At 52.7% G+C, this 19957-nt stretch overlaps 2 protein-coding genes and 1 long non-coding RNA gene across 6 annotated transcripts in view; 2 read left to right on the top strand and 1 right to left on the bottom strand.

Moving 5' to 3' along the window:
- LOC123602990 overlaps nucleotides 1–16610 on the top strand; it is a 25247-nt gene extending 8637 nt beyond the window's left edge. Inside the window, exon 3 of one of the 3 annotated variants that reach the window (XR_006714666.1) lies at nucleotides 16153–16610. This is a non-coding gene — a long non-coding RNA (uncharacterized LOC123602990). Of the gene's footprint in view, nucleotides 1–440; nucleotides 686–5768; nucleotides 5952–16152 lie in introns of those variants that run through there. The other 2 variants (XR_006714667.1, XR_006714668.1) reach the window with 2 other exon arrangements.
- LOC123602983 (cytochrome b5 domain-containing protein 1) lies at nucleotides 14311–19957 on the bottom strand. 2 transcript variants are annotated; one of them, XM_045487348.1, is made up of 5 exons: nucleotides 19512–19957; nucleotides 17972–18419; nucleotides 17779–17855; nucleotides 17418–17636; nucleotides 14311–16852 (listed from the first exon to the last, which is right to left on the bottom strand). In XM_045487348.1, exons 2-5 carry the CDS (start codon nucleotides 18153–18155, stop codon nucleotides 16622–16624), a joined length of 711 nt encoding a protein of 236 aa, XP_045343304.1. In that variant the 5' UTR covers nucleotides 18156–18419; nucleotides 19512–19957; the 3' UTR covers nucleotides 14311–16621. The 2 variants fall into 2 exon arrangements, with proteins under 2 accessions (XP_045343304.1, XP_045343305.1); XM_045487349.1 differs by lacking the exon at nucleotides 19512–19957 and having other exon boundaries at nucleotides 17972–18225; nucleotides 18323–18410.
- NAA38 (N-alpha-acetyltransferase 38, NatC auxiliary subunit) lies at nucleotides 18749–19522 on the top strand. The gene is made up of 3 exons (XM_045487353.1): nucleotides 18749–18859; nucleotides 19039–19222; nucleotides 19366–19522. Exons 1-3 carry the CDS (start codon nucleotides 18779–18781, stop codon nucleotides 19476–19478), a joined length of 378 nt encoding a protein of 125 aa, XP_045343309.1. The 5' UTR covers nucleotides 18749–18778; the 3' UTR covers nucleotides 19479–19522.

Below are 19957 nucleotides of genomic sequence, written 5' to 3'. Positions count from 1 at the left end.
CAAACAAATACCCTTTAAAAAGTAAATTTCAGGGGCGCCTGGGTGGCTCGGTCGGTTAAGCGTCCGACTTCGGCTCAGGTCACGATCTCACGGTCCGTGAGTTCGAGCCCCGCGTCGGGCTCTGTGCTGACAGCTCAGAGCCTGGAGCCTGTTTCCGATTCTGTGTCTCCCTCTCTGTCTGCCCCTCCCCGTTCATGCTCTGTCTCTCTCTGTCTCAAAAATAAATAAACGTTAAAAAAAATTTTTTTAAGTAAATTGCATATTACTGAGAAATAATAATATCTATAAATCCTTGATTCGATGGGGTAATCACTTCCTAACTTAGTTTAAAATACAAGTCATTATTAAAACAAAAATCAGGGAAAATAACAGCATCTTGCCCGCTACCGATGGTGTAGGTACCATATTTTAGGAAACAGAGCTTCCATCTAATTTTGTAGGTGTAGAAACGGGGGCCCAGATGTTGAAAGGAGTGCCTAGGATCAAGTTGGTTGGTAGGGACGGAACCAGGACTTGAGCCTATCTTCCAATTTCTAGTCTGGTGTTCTTTCTACTATATACGAGACGAGACGACGTCAAGGCCAATGAGATGCCCTTGGGTTTTAAAGGAGCTAGTACGTGAAATTGATGGCCACATATATGACTTACTACCTGTTACAACTGTACTAGAACTGGCAATACTCCATTCAGTTGTATCTAGTACACTTTTGTGCTGCTGCCGCCGCTACTTTCCCCCACCTCCTCCCCCTCCCCCTCCCTCTCCCCCTCCTCTTCCTCCTCATTCTCCTCCTCCTCCTCCTCCTTCATAATGTGTCTGCCCAGCCCGGGGCTCAAACTCATGACCCTGACTCCCGACTGAGCCAGCCTGCTGCCCCTCTAGGACACTTGCAAAGTTACATGTTTTCTGACACAGAATTCCACCTCCTACCATCTACCCTGAGAAACAGTCCTCGCACTTGGGTGTATATAAGGTCAAACATGCAGACATATTCATTACAGCGTTGCTTAGAATAGCAAAACATTGGAGATGCCCCAGATCTCCAACAGTGAGGACCAGCTAAGTCAATTAAGAAATATGAGAAAACGGCAATTAAGAAATTAAGAAAACGGGGCGTCCGGGTGGCTCAGTCGGTTAAGCGTCCGACTTCGGCTCAGATCATGATCTCGCAGTTTGTGAGTTCAAGCCCCGCGTCGGACTCTGTGCTGACAGCCTGCTTCGGATTCTGGCTCCTTCTCTCTCTGCCCCTCCCCCACTTGTGCTCTGTCTCTATCAAAAATAAATAAATGAAAAAAAATTTTTTAAAAAAGAAATTAAGAAAACGATTTACATCTATGTGGTAAGATTCTTTACTACTGAATGGCAAAAAGCAAGCTGCAGAACTATATATACATTATCATATCATTTAGTTTATGTTCAAAGAAACAAAATGCTGTATGTTTCTACAGATACGTTTCTATCTATCTGTCATCTATCTATCTAACCTATCTATAAATGCCTTTAAAAATTCTGGACAGGGGCACCTGGGTGGCTCATTCAGTTGAGCATCTGACTTCGGCTCAGGTCATGATCTCACTGTTTGTGGGCTCGAGCTCCGCGTCGGGCTCTGTGCTGACAGCTCAGAGTCTGGAGCCCGCTTCAGATTTGGTGTCTCCCTCTCTCTCTGCCCCTCCCCTGCTTGCGCTCTGTCTCTCAAAAATAAATGTTAAAAAAAATTTTTTTTTAATTCTGGACGTATCAAATAGGGAATAGTGGCCACTTTTGGGAAAGAGTAGTCAAGGGGAATATTTACCTCTATTGAGAATTCTGAATTTTTAGGGGCACCTGGGTGGCTCAGTTGGTTAAGTGACTGACTTCGGCTCAGGTCATGATCTCACAGTTCGTGAGTTCGAGCCCTGCATTGGGCTCTGTGCTGACAGCTCAGAGCCTGGAGCCTACTTCAGATTCTGTGTCTCCTCCTCTCTCTGACCCTCCCCTGCTCATGCTCTGTGTCTCTCTGTCTCTCAATAATAAATAAATGTTTAAGAAAAAAAAATTTTTTTAAGAATTCTGAACTTTACAATGAGAAAATATTTATTGTTTGTGTAAACAAATTTAAGTAGCCTCGTGATCACCTTAGCAAATGAAACCAAATGGCTTAAAAAGTAGTATGATTTCTGTAAAGTAATTATTCTTCATTAATCTAGTTTTTTGAGGAGAAAAATACATAAGCAAAGTATAATCAGCGGATGTAATGGAAATTAAACTTTTGAAAACATTAGTGCAGTTCTAGTTTAAAAACTAACTGAGGTAGAGGCGCCTGGGGGGCTCAGTCAGTTAAACATCCGACTTCGGCTCAGGTCATGGTCTCATGGTCCGTGAATTCAAGCCCCGCATCGGGCTGTGTGCTGACAGCTGAGCCTGGAGCCTGCTTTAGATTCTATGTCTCCCTCTCTCCCTGCCCCTCCCCTCTTCATGCTCTCTCTCTCTCTCTCTCTCTCTCTCTCTCTCAAAACTAAACAAACATTAAAAAATTAAGAAAAAAACTAATTGAGGTACAAAGAGAAGAAAGGAAAGGTATAGAAGAACATATTATAATGATAGCATTGATGAAAGAAAAAAATATGTAAATATCTGGGGAATATTCCTGGAAGAATATACGAGAAACTGTAGTAGTTACACTGGAAAGCTTATTTTTTCACAGTACATCTTTTATTTATTTATTTATTTTTTCAACGTTTATTTATTTTTGGGACAGAGAGAGACAGGGGGAGGGGCAGAGAGAGAGGGAGACACAGAATCGGAAACAGGCTCCAGGCTCTGAGCCATCAGCCCAGAGCCCGATGCGGGGCTTGAACTCACGGACCGCGAGATCGTGACCTGGCTGAAATCGGACGTTTAACCGACTGCGCCACCCAGGCGCCCCACACAGTACATCTTTTAAAGCAGCCTGGAAATTTTTTAGTGACCAAAGGATCAGCAAGGTGGAGGGAGGAGAGACCTTTGAGATCAGAAACACTAATCAACAATATGCGGTCGTGATAATTGCTATGGGCTATAAAATCTGAGAATTCAGAGAAGAAAGATTTTGGTAGGGAGAGGGGGATCACTGAAGAACTTTCGTGTGTAGTTGTATTTGAAGTAGACCCCAAGAGATCACTAAAATTTGGAGCAGATAGAGGGAAGAAGGGCGGTCTATGTTGATTGAGAAAGTACTTAGCGAGTAGTATGTTGACCCCATCAGGCTTGGGGGGGGGGGGGTAAGTTCATGGTAGAAAGTTCTAGTAGGTGTCGGTACCTCTTTAAACAGTAAGAATGGTTAGCACATCAAGTGGAGAGTAGAGGCCAGAACTTGGGGGTACTTTGAAGAATGGGCAGGGGAGAAGAGAAGCCAAAGGAAGAAACAGAAGTTGTCAGAGTAGTAGGTGCACCAGATAGTGTTATCGTGGAACAAGGAGACAGCTTCTGGAAAGAAGCATGACCAGTATCGCCAGGTGCTTCCTGGAGGGCAAGAAGATCGCCGACCGATCCTCAAAACATGAACTACAGAGTTATCGTACGACCCAGCAATTTCAATCTTAGGTGTACACACAGGAGAATTGAAATGTGTGTCCCCACCACAACTTGTATGTGAATCTTCGTGGGAGCATTATTCATCATAACCCCAAAGTGGAAACAACCCAGATGCCCATCAGCCGATGAATGGATAAGCAAAGAGCAGTATATCCATACGGTAGAATATTATTCAGCCATAAAAAGGAGTGAGGTAGGGATAAACACGATAACATGGAAGAACTTAGCCGACATCATGCTGAGTGCAAGAAACTAGATACCGAAGGCCACATATTGTATGATTCTACTTATATGAAATGCCCAGAATAGATCAATTCACAGAGACAGGAAACAGGTTAGTGATTGACCAGAATTTGAGGGGAGAAGAAATGGGGAAATGACTGCCAGCGGGTATGAGATTTCTTTTTGGACATGATGAAAATGTTCTGGAATTAGGTAGTGGTGACAACCATGCAATCTTGTAAACCTTATACTGAAAGCTTCTGACCTGTACACTTTGAAATCATGAATTTTAGGGGTGCCTGGGTGGCTCAGTTGGTTAAGTGTCCAACTTCAGCTCAGGTCACAACGTCACAGTTCGTGAGTTTGAGCCCCACATCGAGCTCTGTGCTGACAGCTCGGAGCCTGGAGCCTGCTTCAGATTCTCTCTCTCTCTCTCTCTCTCTCTCTCTCTCTCAAAAACATTAAAAAATGTTTTTCAAAAGAAATCATGAATTTTATGGGTGAATTTTTAGAAACCATTAAAATGTTATGGAGGTTTTTAAAATTTTTACCTATTATTGAGAACTATTTCATAAGTTCAAAAGAAGATCAGACGAGGCTTTAAAAAATATGACTATTGTTATATTTACTAAACCAGATGATGGACACACGTGTTCATTGTAATATTCTTCGTGGTCGATGTTACGTTACATCAACCTTTTGAACTTACGAAACGAACAAAGAGAGTATGCAGGTGTCCACAGCCCTCCTTCAACTTTTCTGTAGGTTTGAAAATTTTCCAATTTTTCCAATTAGGTGGAAGGGAACTAATCGCAAAGAAAAAGCAAGGAAATACTGACATAAAATTCAGGATACCGGGTGAATCGAGGTGGGAAGGAAACCAACAGAAAAGTTGAAAGAGTGCTGTGGACCCCCGTGTACTCTTTTTTGTTTTTTAAGTTTTAATTTCAATTCCAGGATAGCGTGATATTAACTTCAGGTGTGCGGTATAGTCGTTCCACACTTCCGTACATCACCCTGTGCTCGTCACAATTGCATTCCTTAACCCCCATCAGCCCCTTCACACACACCCCCATCCCCCTCCCCCGTGGGAACCACCAGCGTGTTCTCTATAGTTAAGCGTGTGTTTCCCGGTTTGCCTCTCTTTTTCCCCTTTGCTCATTTGTTTTTGTTTTTTAATTCCACATAGGAGTGAAACCATACGGTATTTGTCTTTCTCTGACTGACTTATTTTGCTTAGCATAATACTTTCTAGCCCCATCCATTTCATTGCCAGTGGGAAGATTTCCTTCTTTTTTATGGCTGAGTAATATTCCATTGTATCTACAATGTACCACATCTTCTTTTTAAATTTTTTTTTTTAACATTTATTTATTTTTGAGACAGAGAGAGACAGAGCATGAACGGGGAAGGGTCAGAGAGAGGGAGACACAGAATCTTAAACGGGCTCCAGGCTCTGAGCTGTCAGCACAGAGCCTGACCCGGGGCTCGAACTCACGGACCGCGAGATCGTGACCTGAGTTGAAGTCGGACGCTTAACCGACTGAGCCACCCAGGCGCCCCTGTACCACATCTTCTTTACCCATTCATCAGTCGATGGACACTTGGGTTGCTTCCATAGTTTGGCTATTGTAGATAATGCTGCTCTAAACTTCGGGGTATTGGATTCCTTTGAATTAGCATTTTTGTATTCTTCGGGTAAATACCTAGCAGTGCAATTGCTGGATGGTAGGGTAGTTCTATTTTTAACTTTCTGAGGAACCTTCATACTGTTTTCCAGAGTGGCTGATTCAGTGTGCGCACCCACCAACAGTGCATGAGGGTTCCCCTTTTTCCAGACCCTTGCCAACACCCGTCATTTCTTGTGTTGCTGATACCTGTATACTCTTCTAGATTTAGTGATTGTTAAGCTTTTTCCACATTGACAAAATGGCACGAGCAAATGCTTATGATCGAATTTCTTTTTGTTTTTTGTTTGGTTGGGTTTTTTTTTCAGGTGTACATTTTGAGTTTTTACATACGCGTACTCTTGTACGAACACCAGCCAGGTAAAGATATAAAATACGTCAAGCACCAGCACCAGTCGGTTAAGTGTCCAACTTCAGCTCAGGTCATGATCTCGTGGTTTGTGAGTTCGAGCCCCACATCAGGCTCTGGGCTGACAGCTCGGAGCCTGGAGCCTGCTTCCGATTCTGTGTCTCCCTCTCTCTCGGCCCCTCCCCCATTCGTGCTCTGTCTCTCTCTCTCTCTCTCTCTCTCTCAAAAACAAACATTAAAAAAATTTTTTTAATATATATGTCTACCACCATAGAAGTTTCCAGCGTCTTCCCAGTCTGTGCCCCTTCTAGAGAAAACCACTGTTCTTCTATCCTGATTCCTTTTTAACAACTTAAGATCTAACGTTAGTTGCATAAAGCAATATAAAGTCATATATGTACTATAATCGCAGCCAGATAGGAAAGTACTAGGAGGAAGTGGTTAAGATGTTCACGCTGGTTTCTGCTGAGTGATAGGAATAAGAGTGCTTTTGTTTTGACATCTTTATGCTTGCCTACCTGGAATTTTCTGTAAAGAACACATGTTCTGCGATGAAAAAGAAAACTAAGCTTAAAAAAAATTAAAAGTATATGGAAAGAGAGAAGATAGGAGAATGGATCAAACATTTGGTTACAAAGGTTGGTAACGTGGCAGATCCGTCTGGAAACCACATACGTAAAGGAATCTATTTCTTTACACCAGCGGTTGATCCCAGGTTCCCGCGTGTCAGGTGACAGGCCCTTGTCCAAGGCTCCTGTGGGCTGTATAGCCCTGCACCTCACCCTCAGGCTGCATCTGCTTGCCCTCATCCTTCCCCTCACTCACTACAGACTCACACGGGCTCAGTCCCGCCCCTGACTCCCTGCCCAGAGGCCTTTCGGTCCATTCCACACCGGTGGAGGTGGCTCAGGACTTACACCTTCTGAAATAACTGGGTTCAAGCCCCCCCGCATTGCCCACAACTTTCTGTCCCTCTAGCTCATTTCTCTGTTGTTCTCGGACCCATAAGACACTCTCGTCCCTCCCTCATCGGGCCCTACCGGGTCCTCACCTCCTTCCCTGTCCAACGTAGAGTCTGTGGTCTGTCATCCCAGCCAGTGTCGTGTCCTCTCCTGAGCCTCTGCCCGCGCACCTCTAACCGTGACCCTCACACCCGGTGTGCAGAGTGCTGCTGAAGAGAACACCATGACCGTGCCCACCGGCGTCCCGGCTCAGAAATCCTTTTCCCTAGTCCGCTTTCTTTCAGGTCTCCGTGGCCACTTTTCCAAAGCGTCCTCACATTTGCCACACCTCCTCCACCTTCCACCCCGGCAGGAGACCTTATCAGCTCTCTCCAGGAGACGGAACATCAGAGAGAGCTCCCCGGAGACATGGGCACGAAGCCTGTGTATTTCGCTGCATCCTCTTTGTCCTACTTGACCACTCTCGCCTTCCAGGTCCTCTGAAGCCACTGCCACCAGGCTATCCACAGCCTCCTGGTTGCCGACAGAGAGGCTGTTTCTGAGTTCTTAACTTGCTACGCCCTTCTGGAAATGGTCTTTGCTTGCCTTCTGTGATCTCACATCTGCCTCTACTTCGATTGCTGGCTTTTTTAAAAACAATTTTTCTTTAATGTTTATTTTTGAGAGAGAGAGAGAGAGTGTGAGCAGGGGAGCATCAGAGAGAGAGAGGAAGACACAGAATCCGAAGCAGCCTCCAGGCTCCGAGGTGTCAGCACAGAGCCCGACGCGGGGCTCGAACTCACGGGCTGTGAGATATCATGACCTGAGCCGAAGTCGGACGCCCAACCGACTGAGACACCCAGGCGCCCCAATTGCTGGCTTTTTAGCTAAATCCTCTCCCTTGCTCTTTGTCTTTCCCACAAATCATTGTCCTTCTCTTCTCTGCTTCCTTTAGACCTGCTTTGATTGACCACCGTGATGGAAACAGAATGGTCCTGTATGAAACGACAAAAACCAAACCTTTCTTCCCTTTTGACGCTTCCCTTTTAACAATTTCTTAACGCTTGTGCCTTGGCTGGCCGGCTGCAAATGCCATGTAATGTCAAGCCCTGGCTGTTGGAGCAGAATTGCCCTGACATCTTTCCTGGCTGTCTCTCAGATTCTAGATTTGCCATGGTATATGCTGACCCCAAGCCGGCTTTTTCCTGCCCCTTGGCCCGTTCGTGGGCCTTCTCGCCATCTAGCTCTCTGAATGAGGGTCATTTTAATTTTGGACTAAATTAGATACGATTGGCAACTTAAAATCACTTGTTTTTTGTTTTTTGTTTTTTGTTTTTAAAGATTCTACATCCCCAAACTGTGTAACTCCAAAAATGTATTCCAGAGCCAAGGAATGAAGTTGTCCACCCCTAACCCCGTTAGAATTTGAGCTCTGGGGTCAGGTAGCACCTGGTGTCCCGAGTTCTTCCATTCACTACGTGACCTCGGGCAAACCCCTTAGCCCTCAGGTCTCAGCCCCGCATCTGTGAGGCAGGGTACCCCTGCCTCCCTCACCTGGTCGTGGTGAGGATTCCGTGAGCTCACTTAAGAAAGTGCTGACTCGAAGACACTCGATAGTTGGGAGCTAGTATTCTGAACAGTCACATTGTTGGCCATTTCTCACTTCCAAGAGGTTCACTGGAGGTGACCGAAGGTGACAGCGTCGGCGACCTGAGGTATGAACGGCACCTTAAACTGAGGGAGCAAAGGGCTGGCTCTAATTCTCTTGCTCCCGACAGCTGGCCCCGATCCGGGCTCTGTCCCGCTTCCCAGACATAAGCCCCGCTCGGGAACCATAGGAGACAATCCACGGGTCATTGGACCCAGTTCTCCTAATGGAGGCGCACTTTTGTTGGGCTGGCAACCAAACGTGAGTCGCAGATACGGTCGGCCCAGTCCCTGAACTTGACACAGGTCACCTGGATGCTGAATAATGCCGAGTCTCAGGAAATCCCACAGGAAGCGTGTGTTACTAAATATATAGCGGCTGGCACAAGGAAAGGAAGAGACAACTCACGTTTTGGGGTGCCTGTTCAAAGGGCCTTTCGTGCTGCTGGGCACATTTCCATACCTTACCTTCTCTGATCTCCCGCTCGGAGGGACCGCGCCCTGGCGCATGCCTGTTATCCTTAGCGAAACCTTATTTCTACTGTTCATAGTTTACAGTTAAAGAAACGTAATCTCGGGGCGCCTGGGTGGCGCAGTCGGTTAAGCGTCCGACTTCAGCCAGGTCACCATCTCGCGGTCCGTGAGTTCGAGCCCCGCGTCGGGCTCTGGGCTGATGGCTCAGAGCCTGGAGCCTGTTTCCGATTCTGTGTCTCCCTCTCTCTCTGCCCCTCCCCCGTTCATGCTCTGTCTCTCTCTGTCCCAAAAATAAACGTTGAAAAAAAAAAATTTAAAAAGAAACGTAATCTCAAGACAGGAACGCATTTTGTGCATGGTCACAGAGCCTTCCGTGGTCGGCTTCCTTCAGCCCCTGGGCCGTTCACGCCTCATCCAACCGTAGCCCGACTCCTGTCTTGCTGCTTGTTCCGTCCACGGACAATCAAGTCCTCGCCTTGATCTCCATGGAACGTTTCACACTGTTTACCCCAACCCCCCATCAGATACTCTCTTTGGCTTCCATGGCGCCATTTTCCCCGGTCACCCTCGCCGCTCTGGCTCTTCCTTCTGAGTCTCTTCCCCGCCCCCCCCCGCCCCCGGCCCCTCGCCGTCATTCCCCAAGGTGACTTCACCCCTGAATCTGGCAACAGTGACTCAGCTGACAATCCCCACACCGCTGAGTCTAGCCCAGAGCCACGCAGCCAGGAAGATCGGGACATCTGCATCTGCGCCCCAGAGTTACCCCCCGACACCGGCTCACCACACACCCCCTTCTTCCCTAGTCGGAGCCCCTTGTCCACCTGCAGACTCATCATCCTCCCCTGTCTCCTCCCTCTGCCCCAGACGTGCTCCCGGGAAATTATTGAGCCGCACAATTCTGTCTTCAGTCTGTCTTCTCCGAGCTCCAGCGCCACTCCGTCCCAGCCACCCCCATGTCCCTCCTGGACCGCGGCAGTGGCGTGGGCTCCCGTCTCCCCTCTTCTCCCCTCCCGCTTTCCCCTCCAGTCCATTCTCTGGACGTTGTGGGCAAGTCACGTCTTTAAAATGCAAGTCTGATCGTGCCGTTCTCCCTGGAAAACCCTGAACCCTGACTTGCACGCTCGGAAAGGCGTGCAACTATATCGTGTGTGAACTATATCTCAGCACACAAACAACAGCCAGGTGCACGAAGCCTCCTTCGACCTGGTCTGGCCTCGACACCCCTCGTCGCCCACCCTCCCCCGCCTCCTGTCTCTTAGCTTTGCCTTCTGTTCCTGAGCTCTCTGTACCCCCAACTCTGCAGTGTTTGTGCTATTTATTCCTCACGGGAAGCCTGTCCTCCCCACTCTCCTTACCCTCCCCTGCCTCCTCCCTCGGCTCCCTCGTCCTGGTCCTTCAGGTCTCGGCCGGAGGAGACGCCTCTCCAGAAAGCCTCCACTGACCTCCCCAGACTGGGCTGCGACGTCCCCCGAGGCACTTCATAGCCCGCGTGTAGCATTTTTCACCCATTTGTTCACTTTCTGAACTTTGAGTAACTGCCCTGGGCTGAGCACTGAGCGAGGAGCTGCGTGTTTAGCGGCAGATAAGAGACGGGAGGGCTGCCCTCCCGGAGCTTCGAGTCTAAGAAGGGAGGGGGAACGGACGTTAAACAGTGAATGAAACACTGAGTCCTTTCATTGCGAGGCAACCCGAGACGGTGCGATGAGATATTTGCCATATTTGAAGGGATCGGGAAAGACTTCCCTGAGAGAGTGACACGTAGGCAGAGACTCTGAGGGGCAGGAGCTGGCCAGACATTGAGCGGTGGGTGGAATGTTCCATGCTGAGGACGAGAAACATGGAGGCCCTGACAGGAGAGAGCTTGCGCGGGGGCGGGGGGGCCCGAAAGTGAAAGGCCAACTCGGGACACAAGAGCCTGGGCCTGCAGGGCCTCCCGGACAAGGGTAAGGCTTTCCCCCAAAATGGCCACTGTAAGGTCCCACATCCAACATGCTTTTACCACCGTGTAACTTTGCCCCTCTTCCCTCTGAGGAGTGAGGCCTGTGCCCTGCCCTTGGATTTGAGGCGAGGGCTTTCAATTTTTGTTTTTTTAATGTTTATTTTTTCGAGAGAGACAGAGCATCAGCAGGGGAGGGGCAGAGGGAGAGGGAGACAGAATCTGAGAGAGGCTCCAGGCTCTGAGCTGTCAGCACAGAGCCCGACGCGGGGCCCGAACCCACGATCCTTGAGATCGTGACCTGAGCCAAAGTCGGACGCTGAACCGACCGAGCCACCCAGCTGCCCCTGGCGTCTCTGTTCTTATAGTACTTTTAGCACATGTGTGCGTGTGTGTATTTATATATGTTTGTGCGTGTGTGAGCACAGGCGTACCTAGCATATAGCCCTTAGTACCATCTGAGACGATCTTGTCGTTTGTTCGTTTATCCCGCCAGATCGTTAAGTCCCAGTGAAGCAGGAGCCTCGCCTGCCTCGTTCCCTTCTGTGTCCCCAACGCCCCAGACAGTACCTGGCACGACATTGGTTTTTGGCTAACGAATGGATGAATACAGCGCCTGAGCGTGACTGCGGGAGGATCCCTGGTTCCTAGCCGGTATCCGTACCCTCCGTCCAGGGTGGTGCTCCCCGCCCGTGTCGTGGACGTCAGTAGAAAACACGGGGTCCCAGCTCCCTTGCAGCCAAGGGTCCCCCGTGGAGCGCGCTTCCTACCCGTGAGCTGTGGCCAAAGGTCAGATGTTTGCTTCGATAGAGACGCGACCTTCCTTCCCGTTTCCTCCTTCCTGCCCACCGTGCAGGCTAGCGGTAGAACAGCAGAAAGGTGATGACCCCGGGAACGACAGAAGAGCTCCCGGAGACCCCGATGCCCCGGCCCGCAGAATTACTACACCACAGACTCCGCGTTTGAGAGAAACTCACTCTTTGTAGTTAGGCCCCGGCAGTCGACCCCCTGTGATACGCAGCCAAATACGTTCTCTCCAGGCTGTCCTCTGAGGTCAAGGGGATGGGGCGCCTGGGTGGCCCAGATGGCTAAGCTACTGACTGCGGCTCGGGTCATGACCTCACTGCTCACGGGTTCTAACCTCACGTGGGGCTCTGTGCTGACAGCTCAGAGCCTGGAGCCTGCTTCGGATTCTGTCTCCGTCTCTCTGTCCCTCCCCTGCTTGCTTGCTCGCTCTCTCTCTCAAATACAAAATAAAACCTAAAAAGACATAGATAAAGGACAAGGGGGATATGTCAGCCTCCTCACTGCTCTACAGGAGGGCGGGCGCCATTGATGAGCACAGGTGTTACTGCCCACGGCTCGCAGGCTCCCCCCACACGGAGCCGGCAAGTGGCAGGGGACATCACATCATGTGGGTCTGTTCGGGTCCTGGGTTCACACATGTCAGCGGGGATCACGTGTACGGTTAATTCCTGCAGCAGGTAGGCATTACCCCTCTGTGCCAGGCACGACGTGGCCGTTGCGGATACAGACCGGGGTGATTAGGTCAGACGGATGCTGGACACCCGAGTTCCCACTAAACCGCAAGCTTCCAAAAGGCGGCCACTGAGCCCTTCCCAGTGAGAGGGGGACTTCGTTCTAGCGGTCTCTCCACCGCCTTGCTCCTCATCGCGGCCTTCTTTACCCCTGACCCCTCTTAGGCGACCTCCCTTCACATACACACAGCTTTACGGTTGTTGTTTTGAGTGTTTCCCTTATGCCTAGAGGACCCGGTCCTCGGGCGGCGTACCTGTTCGTATTTGGAATGCCTAACCTTCGACTTTCAGGATGGTCCAGGCTTCCAACTCTGTCTGCTTCTCTACCACCAACCCCTCCACCTGCGCTCCCTGCTCCGCCAGCAAGTGGCCGTTCTCCCGGTATCGACACCTCTGTGTGGTTGACCTAAACTCGCTGGGCGGGCTGGGAGCATTGAACTCGTCCTGACGTCATGACTGGGTGTTAGGCTCAAGCCTGAAGGGTAGATCCCCCCACTCAGCTCCGAGGTACGTCCAGATCAGAATTCCGGACGGTAGGAAAATGTTTCCGACTGGCCATAAACTTGGCCCCGAGGGCTTACGGCGTTGGGCTTGGCTGCTGTGGCAACACAGGTGTAACAGATGAGCACGGAGACAGGTGGCCGGAATCCCGGGACCACGTGGTTATCGTCGCCTCTGATATTTCGCTTCCGGAGGTCTTTCAATTGGTGGGGGGGGGGGGGGGGGGGGAGTCTACTATTTCAGGGGCAGGGGGTCGGGCCGTTTTGAGACCGATGGAAGTTATAGCACCCACCCTTCTCCAAAATAATACGTATCTGAGCTTGCACGCACGTGCAAACACACGCAAGCACACGCACACACACCCCACCATATTTAGAAACTACCTCTGCCCTTCTGGAGATCCAGGTTAAGAATCCACTTGCGATTTGCCAGGAGGGTGGAAACTTTTTCTATGCCATAATTTGGTCCTTTATCATGTACTGTTTTCATTTATCTTTCCGTGTGTGTGTGTGTGTGTGTGTGTGTGTGTGTCTTTTTTCCCACTGAGCGGGCAGGCTCCCTGCGGGGGACACCCGGGTCTTTATTATCTGGTGCTATGCGCTTAGGGAGCAGGGCTCAGGGGAAACTTGCCCATTGAGTCCCTTCGAGTCTGTTGTGGTTTCCTGAGGACAGGCAGCTTTCCTTTCGGTATTCCGCCCCCCCCCCCCCCCCCCCCCCCCCCCCCCCGCCTCCCTCCACAACCAAAGAGGTCGCCAGGAGAGGACTTGGACCCTACACTCAGTGCTATTTACTTTCTAGATTTTAGGCCCAGGCGTTATTTACATACTCCTCCCGCAAATACCCAGCCTTGGGTATTTAGAGAACCAAGTGGTGCCTCGTGAAAAACTACTCGCGTCCGCGCTAAAGCCCATACGTGTTCATAAACCCGTGTGCTGTATTCTCTCTGAAACGTGGGGTGTCGATCCCTTCCCGCAGCTCTGCGATCTACCGAGCACACCCACCCCTGTAATCAGACCCCCACCTTGGGCTGTCCCGTGGGTTTTACTTCTCAGACTGCGCTCCTTTCCTGGCATGAGCTTGTGGAAAAAATCTAGAACAGGAGTAAAACCAGAGCTAATAAAATAGTAGCCATGTGGTTTTAACTTCTTTTCTGATCCTTCCCTCCCACCTATAAATTCCGGCGGGGCCGCCTTTCATTGTAACCTTTTTAGAACTTGCCAGGGTTTTCCCTCCCTTAGCCGCCCCGCCCCCGCCGCCGACTCCCGTAGGCGAGTACGGCCACCTGGTGGCCGTCCGCGGGAATGACAGGTTTCCCCCCAAATCTGGTGAGAAGGCTCCTAGGGCTTGGGCTTGGTTCCGAGGGAGCCAGGACAGAAGCCTGTGGCTGGAGGTGGCCTCACTTGCCTCCCAGGACACAACATCCCATCCACTAGTTATTCCAGACGGATGAATTCACTCAACATCTGAGGTCATACCATCAAAATTTATTGAGCAGCAACTGTGTGCCCGGCACCGGGAACACAGCGGTGAACAGGGGGGGACATACATGGTCTCTACTCTCTAGCTGCCAGCCAGCCAACTACATCCATAATTTTAAAGTTTAAACTGTAGGAAGTACTCTGAGATGTGTGTGGCGTTAAGAAATGATCTAGCAGAGTCTTTACTTCAACACCAAGAAACCCCAGAAGCTCTCCTGAGGAAGAACCATTGAGGATTCAGCTAGGTGGGAGATGGAAGGGTGTGCAAGCAGAGGGAACAGCATGCGTGAAGGTTCCGGGGCAGGCACACATTTCATGGACTGCGAGACAGCCGTGCAGCTGGAACACAGAACAAAGGTGAGACTTGCAAGATGGGCAGAAGCCGGCTTACACAGCATCTTTGGACTTCGAGGGCTTTATTCCCAAAGCAACCAGAAGCCGCTGAAGAATCTGAAGGGGGAAAGCCAGAGGCCTCGGTCTGGTTTCCAGAGCTCACTCACACTGTGGTGTGTGGGGGCAGAAGCGGAAAGAGGATGGATTCCAGGGACATGTAGGAGCCGGGAATGACTTGGAGAGTGACCAGGGTGCAAGGAGAGGCGTGTGTTTCTGGCAGGAGACACTGAGGCAGGAGACTCTGGAAGGGGGGCAGGGGTGGGCCCCTCCCGGAGGCACAGGCCCCAGGGCAGCCGCTTGGCTCGGGTTCTTGAGGCGTCGGTTTAACTGGACGCATGTGAAACAACCCCAGAGTGGACCAAACATCAGAAAGATCCAGATACTTCACGGCCCCTCTCGCATTACAAGGGACTGAGCGGAAGCCCTCGGTCTCACGGGGAGCTCAGAAAGGGCCGAGGCCAGCACCTGTCTCCACCTGCGTCCATGCCTTTCCCAGCCGGCCCCTCAGAAAGCACCTCGGCGGCCCGCCCAGCGCCTCACGGTCCCCTGCTCGGGCCCCGGCACCCCTGGCCAGCAGGTACACGCACCTCTCCCCAGTTCTTTTGGGCCTGCGACCGTCAGGAAGCCCACCGGTCTGTCATTCTCGTTCCCCGCCCCTGCTGAGGTTGAAGGGGACACATCTGGCCACTGCTCCCCCGCCACGCTGGCTGTCCCTCGGTCACATGAGTTTCCTGACCTCATTAGCTCCTCTCTAGATTACTGTTGTAAGGCTTGCCATCTTGCAAGGCAGACATTCTTTCCTTCCCTGAGGGGCCCAGGCCCGTCACGACTGCCTGCTTTTTGTCCCCCATCTAAAGGCCCTTCCTCCACTCGTTCTCCCTGTGGCCGGTCCGCATCTACCTCTTCTCCTCTAAAAAAGAAGAAAATTTTGCTTTGGGATCAACCAGGAAGCAGCCTCCATAGCTCCTGCTCAGCTGGCAGCCCTCCCCGCCTCCCCCCTGCCTCCGCTCGGCCACTGCAGAACTCTTGCTGACTCCCTCCCAGAGACCGGAACTGCAGAAACCAACCAAACCACACAGTAGGGCTCCGGCGTCCTGTCCCTCCAGCAAGCCTCGGACGGTGAGATGCTCTCTCGAGTTTGTCCCCCAGCCACTAAGTAGTGTGCCTTCGTGCCACTAAACCTGGCCGAGCCTCGGGAGCTCCCCTCCACTGGCTAGCTGGGATGCCGCCGGGTTCATCCATCGCTTAACAAAGCCGAACGGGGACAAAAAGTCTTTCTAAGCTTCCAGAGCCTTACGGTGATGGTGTCCCTCTTACAGGGTCGTCGTATTCAGCAGGGCAAACGAAGCCCGTAGCGTAAGATCTAGCCTGAATTACCTGCCAACCGCTCGCTTCCTTTCTTCCCTTTGGGTTGCGACTGCCAACCGCTCTTCAGAAGGGAAATAAGGCAGTTTTGTTTGGCCAGCGACCGACACTTCCTGCTCCCGCCTGGGGAAGGTCCTGTCTCCCTGCGGCCCGGCCCGTCTCCCTCGCTGCCACGAGCTTCTTCCGTCGCTCATCCCCGTGGGGGACCTCGCTCTCTCTGACCGTCGGACAGTTCTGCCTGAGCTCTGACTGACCCCTTCTACGTCTCCCTAATCCGAGATCCCGCACCTTCTGGATCGTTCCTGGGAATCAATTCATGCGCTTCTCGCATGCTCTCCGGCTTTCTCAGAGCCAAGTGTAGCGGGCCTGGGAAACGGGACGTGGGCACCTCGGAGACACATGGGGAACCCCAGGCCAGCGGCCGGAACAGAAAGGGCGTCTGGCTCCAGCACCGCCACACCCACCTCTTTTCCTACAGGACACAGAAGCAGCCAAGCTCAAAACATATCTTAAGTCTACATGAGCATATATCTCCCTTCCTAGAGTTCTGTGAGGTCATCGTTGAAGTACAGCAGTATCGCGGGTGTATAAGGTGCGCTGTCCATACTGAGATAGTCAAATTCTTCGTCCTCATCCCGGATCCCGTTCTGTTCCAGGGTATACTCCATGTTCAGGTTCTTCCCTTCGTATTTCCACGTATAGCTGGCAGCATGTGCGTTATAGGGGAGATAGCGGTGTAGGATTTCCCACATCGACTCCAGGGCCCCCACCTGCAGAACATGAAAGCACCCCCCACCCCCGGAATTCTGGAATGAACGCACACGCCCCCAGACAAAGGCCAGGAGCCCAAAAGATGATAGAGCTGGGATCAGAGAGCCTCCCTCGGTAGACAGTATTTTTAGGCACTTCACGGTCCCCAAGAGGAAGCATGCCGTGAATGGCCCCCAAGCGTCATGGTCCTTATGGCCGCCACTTCTAACAAACAGCCTTAAAGGGTCACAGCCACTGCTGCCTCCCCTCAGCCCTACAATCGAGTACACTAATAAGAGAGTCTGCTTACAGTCACTGTCCCAAACACAGCACCGCAAGAGCTTCTCAGGACCGTCATCACTGAGGTGCCTGAACTGTGCCCCGGGCTTCTGTACCCCGTGATCGGGCCACGCCTCCGATTCCCCACCCTGGAGACCTAGGTGGTCTGCTCTCCCCCTCTGCCCCTGGAGGGGGAGAAGACACTGCTCCCACTGGTCATGGAGATCTAAGGGCCTGAAGATCTCCTTGGCGATTTGCTGGGGTTCCCCGGTCCCCTCCGACCTGCCCTCAGGCACCAGTTCTCACCTCCAGCACGTGCTCCTGCGATGTGAGCGTGTTAATGATGCGGATGTTCCGGGTCTTGGCGGACAGCCGCCCCACCTCATAACGCGACCCCTGCCACCAGGGCTTCCCGAAATCATTGGCCCAGTCGGAACGGGGCAGCTGCGGCGGGACGTGCAGAAAGCGGCCCCAGGGGGTGCGGTATCTCAGGGTGCCGGTCAGCGGGTCTATGTGCTTGCGGATCTTTAAAGCGGCGTTCGGGGAGGGGCCTCGGAGCAGTCACCATCGCCGACACCGGCCAGCCCCGGCTTCTCCTCCCCACCCCGCTCTCCGGTGTCCCTACCCCCGCCCCCCCCCCCCAACCCCGGGTTCCAGCAGAACTCACGTCTCTGGTCTTCGGATCGAACCAGTGGCTGATGTCCTGGCCTGCGACTTCTATGATGGGTTTTAGCAGCAGGTCTCCTGGGAAAGGAGCAGCCGCAGTCAGTGCTAGCCACCCAAGAACGGGGCACCGCCCCCCCCCCCCCCCCCCCCCCCGCAACGTACGCCCTGGCCTTGGCCCAGAGCGCAGCCCCTACCCTTATACTCCTGAGCCAACGGTGTCAGGTCGTACACGGATCCCAGGTAAGATACCCAAAGGTCTTCCGGCCGGTTGTGTTGGGCCACCTCGGCCGGCGTGAAATACCGACGCAGGAAAAACTCAAAGTCTGGCCCGGCCACTAGGCCTCGGCGCGGCATGGCTCTTGCACTATAGGCCACCATCTCCCGTTGCTTCGTCGCTCTCGGCACGCTCTCACTCACTGCATCTCTTCCCCCTCGCGAGCGCGTTTATCTGCTGACATGGAAACCATTGTCCCTCTCCGGCCACCGGCCACCGAGATCAAACACTGCGCGGGTAAGGAGGCGGAGCGTGGGCTGCGCGTGCTCACGGGAAACGTAGTCCGAATCTGGCTTTCAAGGGCTCGGGCTGCGTGCTCAAGGGTTCCGGGCGAAAGCGAACACCTTCCGTTTTCAGAGTGGTCTGGGCTACAAAGGGATATTTAGGACTGACTGCCTCGCGAGGCAGCAAAAGCAAGGGAGGGTGGGGTGGAGTGCGATTACGAAAAAAGGTATTCTCGCTAATTCCAGGGTCCCTAACGGCTAGGTCTAAAACTAAAGAGGCAAAACTTCTCGCGATATGTTAAGACATCCGGCGCCATAGACCTCAGCGAGCCTCAGCGTCGGAGAAGAGAAGCTCGCGAGATCTCTGCAGTTGCCCAGGAGACTAAGAGGAGGAGCGGTGATCTCGCGAAAGAAAAGAGGTCGGGAGCACTCGCGAGATCTCGGATCACCGGACCCGAAAGGTTCTTAAGAAGTTGAAGGGCCCTCAGGAGGCCCGGGGGCAAATGGCCGGAGCCGGACCAACCATGCTGCTACGCGAGGAGAACGGTTGTTGCAGCCGGCGTCAAAGCAGCTCCAGCGCCGGGGTTAGCGCGGGCTCGAGTGCTGGGATTGAGGGGCAGCCGGGGAGCAAGATGGGGGGACGGAAGGGGGAACTGCAGCTCCCGGCAGCCTCTGGGCTTGGTGTGAGCGCCCCGCGGGCTGTCGGGAGCTGTGGTTCCGTGGGTGGGCGGCGCATTCTCAGCGCGTGTCCCGCCCCGCGCAGGACTCAGACGGGGAGCGCGAGGACTCGCCGGCTGCGCGGGCCCGGCAGCAGCTGGAGGCGCTGCTCAACAAGACTATGCGCATTCGCATGACAGATGGACGGACCCTGGTCGGCTGCTTCTTGTGCACCGACCGCGACTGCAATGTCATCCTGGGCTCGGCGCAGGAGTTCCTCAAACCGTCGGGTCAGTGCCCGGGGAATGCGGCGGAGCCCTCACCGCGAGGCACCCCCCCCCCCAACCAGCCGCTGCACCCCAGTTTTCTGGGACTAGAAGGGGCGGGACCGATGCTGGCCTGCCTCCCTGATGCTCTTGACCCTTCTTTCCAGATTCCTTCTCTGCGGGAGAACCCCGTGTGCTGGGCCTGGCCATGGTACCCGGCCACCACATCGTTTCTATTGAGGTGCAAAGAGAGAGCCTGGCAGGGCCTCCCTATCTCTGACCACGATCGCGCAGGCTTTTCTGACCATTAAACCTGTAAACGAAGTGGCTCGTGTCCGAGTGTAGCTGGGACGTCGGGAGCGCTCTCAGCCCTCCTTCACCCAGCCTGGGCGTCTGGGGGTGCCAAAGGTTCCCCGGGGTTCGGGGGGTGGGGATGAGCTAAGGACTAACGGGCCCCAGGGTGGGCCCCTCCATCTTCCCTCCCACGCTGCTGCTCCAGAATTGTGACTGGAGGGGGTGTCATCCTGCTCCGGAAGGCCCATTGTTTCCCTCCCCGGCCTGGCAACACCGAGTTCCTCCAAGCTGGGGTCAGAGAACGGGCTCGGGTCCCCAAGGGGAGCAGGGCAGGCGACAGAGGCTGGGCCCTCTCCTCTCTATTGATGGAGAGGTGACTTCAGGGTCAGGGACAGAGAGAGCTCTGGGGTCTGGCCAGGAAGAACGGGCTAATGCGATAAGGGAAGGCCGGGAGGCTGAAGGATG

This window comes from Leopardus geoffroyi, chromosome E1 (assembly GCF_018350155.1).
Source record: "Leopardus geoffroyi isolate Oge1 chromosome E1, O.geoffroyi_Oge1_pat1.0, whole genome shotgun sequence".
NCBI classification, from domain to species: domain Eukaryota; kingdom Metazoa; phylum Chordata; class Mammalia; order Carnivora; family Felidae; genus Leopardus; species Leopardus geoffroyi.
Note: the sequence above shows the minus strand (reverse complement) of the source record. Positions and strands in the feature narration are given on the sequence as shown.

Bases quoted from the DNA above. Each gene is read 5' to 3' on its own strand.
- LOC123602983 (XM_045487348.1), bottom strand. From the start codon at position 18,155: ATGGTGGCCTATAGTGCAAGAGCCATGCCGCGCCGAGGCCTAGTGGCC. The intron at 17,856-17,971 runs GTAGGGGCTGCG...CTCCTTTCCCAG, and splicing joins GTTGGCTCAGGAGTATAAGG to GAGACCTGCTGCTAAAACCC. The intron at 16,853-17,417 runs GTGAGAACTGGT...CATGTTCTGCAG, and splicing joins CGCAGGAGCACGTGCTGGAG to GTGGGGGCCCTGGAGTCGAT.
- NAA38 (XM_045487353.1), top strand. From the start codon at position 18,779: ATGGCCGGAGCCGGACCAACCATGCTGCTACGCGAGGAGAACGGTTGT. The intron at 18,860-19,038 runs GTTAGCGCGGGC...CGCCCCGCGCAG, and splicing joins AAAGCAGCTCCAGCGCCGGG to GACTCAGACGGGGAGCGCGA. The intron at 19,223-19,365 runs GTCAGTGCCCGG...CCTTCTTTCCAG, and splicing joins GGAGTTCCTCAAACCGTCGG to ATTCCTTCTCTGCGGGAGAA.